This window comes from Cyprinodon tularosa, unplaced genomic scaffold (assembly GCF_016077235.1).
Source record: "Cyprinodon tularosa strain WSP-4 unplaced genomic scaffold, ASM1607723v1 ctg296, whole genome shotgun sequence".
In the NCBI taxonomy this organism is placed as follows: domain Eukaryota; kingdom Metazoa; phylum Chordata; class Actinopteri; order Cyprinodontiformes; family Cyprinodontidae; genus Cyprinodon; species Cyprinodon tularosa.
Window position 1 is genome coordinate 572,501 of NW_024039003.1, and position 11,893 is coordinate 584,393.

The following is an 11,893-nucleotide window of genomic DNA, read 5'->3' on the forward strand; positions in this document are numbered from 1 at the left end:
CAACTTCAGCCGCAGCGACCACCTCACCACGCACATCCGCACGCACACCGGGGAGAAACCCTTCTCCTGCGAGCAGTGTGGGAGGAAGTTTGCGCGCAGCGACGAGAGGAGGAGGCACATGAAGATCCACCAGCGGCAGAAGGAGAAAAGGTCCTAAATCCTCCTAAATGCTCCTGGAGGAGGAGGGAGATGCTGACACACCGCCTGCAGATCAGGACCAGAAAGTGAAGATAATCTAACAGGAACATCTCCTTATTTATGACCTTAGAAAAACTGCAAACATCCCAACAGATGGTCAACAAGTTTATAGCTTAGTAAATAATTAGAGCAGATGGTGATGATGATGATGATGATGATGAGGTGTCTGTGCAAACCTTAGAGGAGTCTCCCTGCCTTCCGTGTTCCGCTCCAGAACCTTTCTGTGTTCTGATGCTCTCAGGGATCCAAACCGCAGAGTCACAAACAGAGAGGGTTGATGGAAGCAGCTCAGGACTCACAGCTTCAGGCAGAACTTCCAGCTTGTTTGCACAGGAAGTGAAGAAGAAGAAGGAAGAAGATGTCGGACTGAGAGCAGAAGCCTGATGATCTGCAGCTCCACTGGTTTTATCTTTGGTTTCCAGTTTACAAAAAGATCTAGAAATAAGTCAACATTTCCTTAATTAAGTGTATTTGCTGTTAATTTGAGCAGGTAAATGAGATGATTTGCCAATGGAATGAGCATTTTTATTTTTAAACTAAGATATTTAGATGAAATGCACTTGAAATAATATTCATTTTAAGTGTAAATTGTCTTGTTCCATTGGCGAAATGTCTCTTTTATCTCCTCAATCCAATGCATTTATTTTAAGAAAAATGACTTATCTAGATTTAGATTTCTTTTCCCAGTTTAACGTTTTTACCTGAAGAAAGTCTGATTCTCCAGAGCTTCTGTTGTGCTGATTTTTTCTTATGCAAACGCAGCGAGCCATAAAGCAGCTGATGCTTCTTGTTGATGCAAATAAATGTTGGTTTGTTCAGGAGTTTTTGGTGATTTATTGTTTTAGAGGATCTGAGGTGTAATAGAAACATCAGAGAAGAGAAACAGATGCTCAGTCTGACACACCGAGGATTTTTCAGTCCCACTGAAAAAACAATGCAACCGTTTTTTGGGATTTACTTAATAATATTTAGTTACTTTTACACAATTGCTTTATGTCCTATCCTGCTAACATGGGACTATTGTGTTAAAGTGAGTAAATATTGTCAGAGTCTTGGTTTGTTAGTTCCTGTTTTTCTTGGTTTTCCATTTGTTGTCCTCTGCTGCCCTCTTGTGTCCTCTTTCCCTTGCTCTTTTTTCTGCTCTGCCCTCACCTGTTTCCAATCCCCTCGTTAGCCCTCTCTTTGTCCCTGTCCCCTTTTAAAGCCCTCCCTCTTCACTTACTGTTTGCTGGATCCTCGCCTAACGTCTGCCTGCTTTCCTCGTCTCTCCCTGGCTCCTAGAGTTTTGGTTTACCCCTGATGTCTCCTTGGTTCTGGTGCGTTTGTTATTTTCTGTTGGATTTTGATTCCTGCCTCCGTTCCTGTGAACCTTAATAAACCCACTTAAATTCACCTCTGCCTACTGGCCTCTGCATTTGGGTCCTCCAAACCAACACCGTTTCATGACAAATAGTCAGTGTTGTGCCTGAACGCGTTCATTGAACGAAAGTTCATGAACTCGTTCATATTTTGGGCAAACGTGAACTGAACGTACTGCATTATTGCCTGATGAACGTTATTGTGAACTCGTTCATTTTGGTGTCTGTGAACGGCACGCTCTCTCAGTTCAACTCCGTTCAATAGGTTGCCAGATTTCTATAAAGCCCTCCAGGCGAAACCCCGGCTAAATCACACCGTAAACAGGCCTTAATATGTAGCGGGAAAAACACCCAATCTGGCAACACCAGCTACCAGCGTCGTAGCCTACAGCCGCGTGCGTCATCAAAACAAAATGCAGCGTGGAAGCCACAGCAGCATGGAGGCGACTTAAAACAGGTTTATGACCAGGTGGTCGGTGAGGATGATGGCAACAAGTTTGCCCGCCGGCTTTCAGTAAAAAAATCCGCACTTCGGTAACCTTAAATTCCTCCCTCAGCCTGGTCCCTCAGTTTGTGTTAGTAAAATCTTCTTGAGCGGAGGTCTTCAACAGGGGATCCGCGACCCCTAGGGGTCTACGGAGGTACTGCATGAGGGTCTGCATGGTTAGTTGATATTTTTATATTCCCCCCCTGCAATTTTTTCCCCCACTAATTGAAATGTCTTTAAATACTCATTAACATGAAATCAACACACTGTAGTAAACAGATAAATGGAGACAAAAGATGTCTTTCAGTCATCAATGCACACATTCAGCGACACACAGGAGCTCTTTCAAGCTGGGCACCGTTTCCTTCACAACAACCAGGAATCAGAATCAGAAAAACTTTAATAATCCCAGGGAGAAATTAATTTCTTTACATTACTCCATCTGTAATAGAGTGACTATAGGACACAATTTCATACAATATATATAGTTAGGGGGTCCCCGCTCCATCTCGCCATCAGTTTGGGTTAGACCCCTGTTCTTGAGGGTTTTACTATCCATGTAACTTGTTTGTTAAACCTGCCTGGTATAAATTTCCAGGATTCCAGTATTCCTTTTTAGTATGTATTAAAATGGAATTTCAAATGGAAAAAATTAATAAAATAAAAAAAAAACATTTGCACCTTAAAGACTACTTTCCTATTTTTCTTTTAATAATTACTCATAAAAAAGACCATTCAAGCAGCACATTTTTCCTGATGTTTTTGAGAATATACTGTAGGGGTGAAAGCTGCAGCTGCTACTAGTGTGAAGTGAATGGACAGCAACAAAGCGTTAAAGCAACAATGGGGAAATCTGTCCCCTCAATGCTAATGTAAACCCTGGTTGGATAAGGATTCAAAACTGGATATGAAGATGAAATCTGACGCACAGTTTCAGAGTTACAACTGATAAAAGAATTGCTGTCTGTGGTTCTACAGTAGGCTATGGTGTAATTGAGCAATATATGAAAAAAAAAAAAAGAACTATGAACTAGTTCATTTTTTGGTTTTGAATTATGAACTATGAACTGAACTAGTTCATTTTAAAATGTGTGAACTGAACTTTGAACTAGTTCACGTAGAAAGAGAACTTTCCCAACACTGCAAATATGATTAAGTAGATGCCAAAAATGGTCGCATTATTTTGGTTCAGCTTTAACGACACTGCAAAAAATGAAATCTAATTAAGTAATTTTTTCTTAAAATAAGTGGATTTGTTCTTAAATTGAGGGTAAGTGAGACACTTTGCCAATAGAACAAGACAGCTTACATTTAAAATAAGGGAAAAAATTGCATTGTCTTATTTCAAGTGCATATTATCTAATTATCTTATTTTAGGGGTAAAAATACTCATTTACTACTATATAATACTATAATAATATACTCAATTAAGGGGTAAATACACTTAATTTAAGAAATTTGTACTTATTTCTAGACTGTTTTTGCAGGGAAACCAGGTTCTGCACTGCAAAAACGATCTAAAAATAAATAAAAAATTCTTAAATTAAGTGTATTTTTCCATAATTTGAGTAGGTCAATATGATGATTTGCCAATGAAATTAGTATATTTTCTCTTAAAATAAGATAATATGAACTTGAAATAGGACACTGCAATTGTTTTTTCTCATTTTAAATGTAAATTGTCTTGTTCCACTGGCAAAATGGCTCACTTTCGTCCTCAATTAGAGGAAAAATGCACTTATTTTAAGTAAAAATTACTTAATTAGATTTCCATTTTTGCAGTGCACTGCAAAAATAATCTAGAAATCAGTAAAAATGTCTTAGATTAAGTGTATTTACCTTTAATTTGAGCTGGTTAATACGATGATTTGCCAATGGAATGAGTATTTTTACTCTTAAAATAAGACAATTTGACTGTGTTTTCTTATTTTAAGTGTAAATTGTCTTGTTCCATTGGCAAAATGTCTCTTTTTCCTTCTCAGTCCAAGAACAAATGCACTTTTTATTAAGAAGAAATGACTTGTCTAGATTTGGATTTTTTTCCAGTGTGTGATAGTTAATCAGCCCCCAACCAGAATCAAACCTCCTAAAGCATTGAACCATGATGTCAAACCTGAGGCGTGTGGGCCTAATCCAGCCCGCTGTGGTAATTTATCGGGCCTTCGAGAACAAAGAAAGACTAAAGCGGCTAAATAAATAATCACAGCAGATCCTTTTTTTTTCACTAAATAATGAAATCCAACCTTTTATTAACGCAGCACTGTGGCATGAGGAGCGGGTTTGAAGAACCGCGCCATACCAGGGCCCCTGCCATACAAAGGCCCCTAATGCAGGAGCACAGCCTCTGATCAGGGACCCCTTAAAGCCACAGATAATGCTAAAGAATTTATTTATTTTTTTCTAAATGTATTCCATTTTCTCTAATTATTCCATTTGTTTAACATAAGTCTATTACCTCACATCAGGGGTCTGCAGCCTGTGGCTCCAGAGCCAGAAGTGGCTCTATGGACCTCCTAAAATGGATCCTTAATGTAAATAAAAAATAACAAGAACCCACTGATTTGGTATAATAAAAAATACCAGATAATTTTATCATTATTTTTTGTTGTTGTTGCATTTTCAGTGTTTTAACGAACAGTGTCTACTGTATAGGCACAGAACAGAACAAACGCAAACATATAACATGGTGCAAAAGGTGGTTGATCAGTCTTATACTGTTCAGGCCCACAGCAAGAATCTTAATAGTGTGGAGGAGAGGTCCGGTCCAATATAGTCCAAAAATACTCTGTAAAACGGGTCTTCGCTGTGATGCATGACATTAGTTAGATATTCCAGAGGAATTAGTTCAAAAATAATTTTACGCCAACCACAGACAGAAGGAACATTGTCACTGACCCACTGCAGAAGAATAGTTTTTCTAGCTGCAAAGGTTAAGATGTTGTACAGACTTTTGTTGGCTGCTGTTTTCAGACAGGCACACGGCAGACCCAGAATCCAGGATGTGGGGTCCATGTCTAAATTAACCCTCTCAGGCTCAAATTAAGTTATAGCTCCAGGAAATACCTGATATGTGGAGAAAATGATCATATATAGTTGTAATATACAATTCAGACTTTTTTTTTTTTGAGAGAGACCTTCACTTGCAATGAATTCTGGGATGTTGCAGATTTGCAACAGTGGCCCGGAGTGGTAAATTAACACTCAAGACTGAATCTGATATGAATGTTAACTTTATTTGAAAATCCAAACAAAACATTAACAAAACAAAATTCGAAAAAAAAAAATTCTCCCACAAAATTAGAGAGAACTTTTTCTCAAACTTTTTCTCCACCGACATTTCAATACCTCTGGATAAGGCCGTTACTGTTAAACTGGTGCTCAAAATAGAGGCTAACTAGTAGATAAAGCATGTAGCATCCATTGGTACCTGTTTGGGCACACGTTGCAAATCCACAACATTGAAATCGAGATGCCTCTGGTGACAAACCCAGAGGATATAAAATCTACTAATTGGCATGTGTCATATCTATACACATTCATAATTCATCTGATGTAGTATGGATTTCAAAATAATGGAAATTGGTAGCGATACATGAAACTGGTGCTTAGAAAATCTGTTTCAGTGACACCAAGGACTCGGCCATGTTGAAAGTGAGTCAGCAGTGCTTTCTGGTGAGCTGGAGAGAAACTGTTTGTTGCAAATGCACAACTAAGTCCTTCTGTTGTACTTCTGAGTAACAAAAGCTCTTAAAATATGGATGTGGAGTAATTAGCTACGTAGCATTTAGATGTTGCAAATCTGCAACATCTGACTGGAGAGGGTTAACATGAAACATTTTCACCATTTCACTTCTTATTTCAGCCCAGTATCTTTGAAGTTTATGACACGACCAAGACAGTGAGTTAGAGTTCCCTCATCAGTTTTATTCTTGAGACAGAGAGGAGAGAGAGGCTCCTACCATGAGGGGAAATTTTCAGTCTATGTAAGATCTTAAACTGTATTTGTCTTCTCTGAGTACAAACTGAGATCCCTTTTGCAAGAGACCAGATATTATCCCACTTATCCTCATCTATGGTTACAGAAAACTCCCTCTCCCACACACCCCTGACCCCCCCGCCTATCAGTAGCTGAAACAGAGACGCTTTCTGTCACCATTTGGTTTTAAGGTTTTTATGAGGACCCAAATGCAGAGGCTGACAGGCAGGGGTGAGTTCTTAAAAGATTTAATGAAAGATCAGGGAGCAAAAATAGGAATCCAAAAAATCAAACTTAAAAATGTTAAACAAAAGCAGGTATCCAAAAATCCAACATAAAAATAAAACACAAACCAGAACCATGGAGACATCAGGGGAAAACCATCAAGGAGCCAGGGTGAGAAGAGGTAAGACGAGGAACCAGCAAAGAGGGACAGCAGTTGGAGTGTATTTATGGCTGACTGAAGAAAGGTAGGACTAACGAGCTGATAGGGAGCAGGTGTGACTAGAGCTGATGAGGAAGCCAAGGGAAAAGAACACAAGGGGGCAGCAGAGGACAGACAAAGAAAAACTTAAATGAATCCAGACACCAATAAAGCTAGAAAACAAGGAAAAACCTGGATGAACCTGAAACTGAAAACTTAGAGAAACACAACAGAACGATCGTTACAGCTTTCACTTGTTGATTAAATGGGAACTCCGTTTGTTTTACATTGGCTCCTTGATTTTCCGTTATTCCATCATGTTCTTCTCACCCAAATGAGTTTAGTGTCATTTGGAGCCTTTCTGAAGATATTCTGTTAGGTTATATCCAGGTAACGTCTTCCTATGAGCAACGACATCTTCCAGGCATGTGAGTAAAACTAGCAGCAGTTCAGCAGACAGGATTAATAATGGTAGCCGGCGCACATGGATGATGTCATACACGCTCCGCTTTGTTTGAAAAAAAATATAAATATAAAAAACTAACCGCGGATGTCTGGGGGACAGTGATTGGCCTCCATGTTCTGAATGCTGGCGTACCATAAAGAATAAATGATGAACAGTTTAGTTTGAGCCTTCAAGTCGTTGCCCATAGGAAGACGTTACTGGATATAACCTAACGGAATATCTTCAGAACGGCTCCAAATGACACTAAACTCATATGGGAGAGTAGAACATGATGGAATAACGGAAATGTTTGCAAGCTGTTCAAATGACATTAGCTTTTGATCTGTAAATAGGTCACTAAGGGATTTTATGTTCTTGTTAGACCACTATCGAAAACCCGGATCCAAGGAGCCTGGGGGGAAAAGCAGGAATATTTATTATTGGGGTAAAACTGGATGTGATATTTGATGTTCTCTCACGGCGCCGGGTAATCCGCCATGCTTCACTGGGTTTTTCTAATAACACTTGACTTACATTTTCACAACTGAAGGGCATTAAAATAGAAATTAAATGGTTGGAAATGTGTTGTTTTTTTTCATATCGTGTAGAAGAAAATCCCTTTTTTATTTTATCAAACTTTTTATGTTTTTACTTATTTCAAAAGCTCAAAATAACAAAAACAGTTGCTTGTAAAATAAGTTGAACCTGGAACCTTCTCGCTGCAAGGCAGCAGTGCTACAGATTGCTCCACTGAACAGTTCCTGTTAGAAATGGGAATCAATTTCCCATTCTGACATTCATAAGTTGTGTTTTATCAAAAATAATATATGCGGCTCTAAATTAATCTCACTTAGCTGGAAAAAATGGCTCTTTGAGTTTTAAAGGTTGCAGACGCTGCCTGTCATTAACACTGGATCATATTTATTCGTTTATCTATATATTTATATCTATATATGTATATTATTCCTATATCTATATATTTTATATCTATATTTATATGTTATGTACCCATTTTCCCTCCAATAATCAGAGCCTCCTTAGCGCCCCCTGGCGTGTCTCTCGCAGTAAAGCAGGTACCTTGGCTATAACCTCTGGGTATTTTCCTATAGAGGGTTCAGGTTCAAACTCTGTTTCATTTCTGCTTCTTTTAAGGAAGCTCTGGGATATTCGGAGGGTTCCTCCTGCTATAGAAAACTTGGATAGAATGTGAGGCATATTTATCAGAGACCTTCAGAGAGAATATTTAGTTACCTGGTTAATAAATACAGCATCATAGTTTCCTGCTGCAGGTTAGAGGCGTAACTTTGAGGGACTGATGGGGCCATGTTCCCACCAACAATCAATAGAATGCATTAATGCATTGTTTTCATGTGTGCAACAGAGTTGGGTGCAGCTACCCCCCCAAAGTTCCTGGGGGCCCCATAAAACTCTGTTTCCATGTATGGTTAATACAACTATTCCTTATTTCTGCACATTAATTATGTTTTTGATAAAAATCCTTTGGCTAAAATGCCATCAGAACGCTGATAATATTAAGTGTGTCTCAGCCCCCCCCCCCTTCAGTGTCCACCATATTGGATCAGTCCATTTGCTGCACATGTTCAGAAAGGTCCAAACAGACAGCAGCAAACCATTTGAAAACAAACCATGCAAAGAGCAGTGTTGCCAACTTAGCGCTTTAGTCGCTATATTTAGCCACTTTTCAGACCCCTCTAGCACTTTGATTTCTAAAAAGCTCCTAGCGCCAAATCTAGAGACTTTTTTCTGCTACTGGAGACTTTGGAGACAACATCTAAAAGCAGCGAACTCTGCTCTCCAGAGCGAGTAGATTGGTAACCCCGCCTCCTGCTCTCCTCTATCTTGTCTGCTGTCATGATTCATGCAGCTATTATTTCATCCAGATGAAAAATGGAGAACAGATAAGCAGATCATGGCTTGTCTACAGTGAAAAGAAGGACTGGGTTATTTACTTTGGCCTTTTTGGAAACACAGGAAGGAGCAATCAGCTAAGTGAGCTTAGTGCTTGGAAAAAATCTTTCATTCCTTTAGAGACAGCATGAAAAGTCAGCTGAGTACAAAACATAGAGAGGAAAACAAGAAGAAAAGGGACAAGAAGAGAGGGACACAACCTAGAACAGAGAATGGATGTCTATTCTATTAACATTTCTCTATCTGGAGAATGGGTGTAGTGGAAAAAAGTATTCAACTATTCACCCCAGTTAAATAAATGGAGATGGATGGCTTTCACTCAGTCTGCATTTTATTTTCATATCTTTGCAAATAGAGAACAGTTCATCATTACTGCTCTGTAATCAGCCCCGTTCTGCCTGAGCAGCGTTCGTTCCTCCTTACTTACAATCATGGAAAGTAGTCTGAGTCAAAACAAATTACAAACACTTTGGTTAAACAATAACATGTTAAAAATAAACCTTGAGAAAGAATCTGGTTTGTTTTGGAAAAGAAGGTAGGTCTGGTCTACAAACACCCACACTCGGGAATTCTGTGTCGTTGCAGGTGAAACAGACTGAATGAAAACTTTTATAGTGAATAAATAGGATAAATTAATATATGAAATTAGAGAAATCTAAATTTTCTGACCACACGGGTCTGTTTTATGTGTTGTCTTCTCAATTCAGGGGGCCCCCTGCCTGTCTTTGCCTGGGGCCCTACATTTTCTAAATCCACCCCTGGGTTAGAGCAAGAAGGTTCAAATCTGACTTCCTGTAAGCGATCTGCACGCTACTGGCCTCACTGTCGTTGCTCTGAAGTAGGGATGGCAAATTATTTCAAAAGAGACTGAATCTTCTAATGTCCATATTGCATTATAGATATACGTATCTAGAGCTGTTTGTTAAGAAAAATGTCAGCCTGGCATTTGGGACAAAGCTTTGATTCATTATTCAGAATTAATTTTTATAGTTAGTTTATTAAAGGGAAATCATATTCAGAGAATTGTTGCATATCATCAATATAAAAGTATAGATCCTATTTTTGCTCCATATTACCCAACCTTAAGTATTCATATTTAATCAGATGTTTGTGCTTAAGGTGCTGCTTCAGACTGAGCAGCAACACTGCATGAATAAAATAAGGTGGATGGATGTAAAACAGGTCAAAAAGTGTTAAAAAGGTTCTTTTTTTCCTGCATCCATCTGGTTCTTTATTATTTAAATGGATGGAGATGCTTTTAGTTTAATGGCGACCGAGGAAAGTTTCAGCTTAAACCTACTAAGGCCACATCAGCACCTCGAAGACGATTCTGGGATTTCTATGCAGTCTAGATCTACTGTCTTTGATGCCTGCAGGTGGATTTATTTTAGTGTTACTCCAGTGGTTAGGGCATAGAGCTCTGAATCATGTGGTTGTGAGTTCGAGCCCCACTCCCACAGACTGCCACTCTGGATCCCTGAGCAAGACCCTTAACCTCCTATTGCTTCCTGGGCGCCGAAGGGGATGGTTTAAATGCAGAGGTGAATTTCTCCAATGTGAGATCAATAAAGTTTTATTATAATTTTATTATAGTGGGAAGCAGGTTTAATAGTAGAAAAATAATAAATTGAACTAAATCTATTCAATCCGCTCATCTATTATTTATTAAAACTCAAATTGATCATAAATCAGCTTATTTTTCCTCACTGGTTGTTTTCTTAAATCAGCCACACGGTGGCAGCAGTGAGCTCTCCAGCATTAAAGCAAACTGAGCTTTTGGAAACTTTATTTTGTTCAGTTTAAAACCGACAGAAGACTCACTAAAGGACATTATTCATTGTCATGTTCTTGTTTTATACCTGTAAATAATCTATAAAAATAAAGTGAAAAAAAACGACAGAAGGCCCTGAAACAGAGACTGGGGAGAAACCTTCATCTTTATTCAGGAATCAGGTGAACAGCTCCACCTGCTGAGATCAGGTCACACACCAACCTGGAGCACAGCAGGTAGTCCTGCTTTATGCTGAAGGTTTAGAAATGCACATCCCTGAGCATCTTCTCAGAGAAAAGGGAAATAAAACCTCAAAAAACAGTGTTTGAGAGTCCAGATCTTCAGTCCTCAGTGCGACTGGAAGCAGGAAGACGAGTCCAAACGCTGGTGGAACTGCAGGCTCTGGAGATGAACAGGTTCAAAGCTGCATCCTTCATGCAAACGTTGGAATAAATATGAGATTAGCATCAGCAGCAGATCACCTCACACTGATATCCATGCAGCACCGGAAGCTGAAGCGCATTTAGTAGCAGAGAGGAAACACAGAGGAAGCAAGTTTCTGACCTTAAAGGAAAAGTCTGCTCACATGAAATTATTACATCCTGTTCAATAAATGATTTTTAATTCAGAGTAACTTTCATCTGAATGCGCTTTCACGCACGTGGGCATTGTCAGTTTCACTATAGCTCTGTTGAATTTCAATGGTGAAGTCCTCTGGAAATCTTCAATAATTGTTGTTGATTGCAGATGTGTCTAGTAGTTCCCATTGATTTAGCTTGGAAAGCGGGGAGAATGGCGCTAGGCTTACCGCACCGTGACGTCACGGCTGGAAGATGGCAGGAGGGAGGGGCTACTAGATTTGGGCAAAGATGGCTGCTCCCAGACTCAGTGATCACAACGAAAATCATTGTTTTTTTACTGATTAACACTGAATTCATTAAATCATATTAGTTTCAGGTATAAATAATGATCTATTGATTATTTCCTGCTGATGGAACTGTCCCTTTAAATCAGACGGCATCATCAAAGCTGCTCCATCAGGATCTGAGGCTTTGATGCCAAAACTAACAAGAATTCAACCATCTGATCATTTGATTCTCCTGATTTAAACCCATTAAATTAGATGATTGATTTATTCAAAGATCTGAGAACTTTTAATTATCGAGCAGCAACACCTCTTCATCATCATCATCATCATCATCATCATCATCCAGGGTGTGATTTCTGATTGTTTACTGTCTCTAACACCTTTGGACCGGAACATGCAGGTGTTCTGCTTCTGTCTGTAGTTTCATGCATGAAGGA

At 39.1% G+C, this 11,893-nt stretch overlaps 1 protein-coding gene across 1 annotated transcript in view; it reads left to right on the forward strand.

The window, feature by feature from the left end:
- Positions 1-620, forward strand: part of LOC119787373 (E3 SUMO-protein ligase EGR2-like) — a 1,764-nt gene extending 1,144 nt beyond the window's left edge. The window contains exon 2 of the mRNA XM_038291198.1: positions 1-620. This exon is cut by the window's left edge and continues 859 nt beyond it. Within this exon, the coding sequence (XP_038147126.1) occupies positions 1-157 (157 nt within the window). The 3' untranslated portion in view covers positions 158-620.
- Positions 621-11,893: the final 11,273 nt, after the last annotated feature.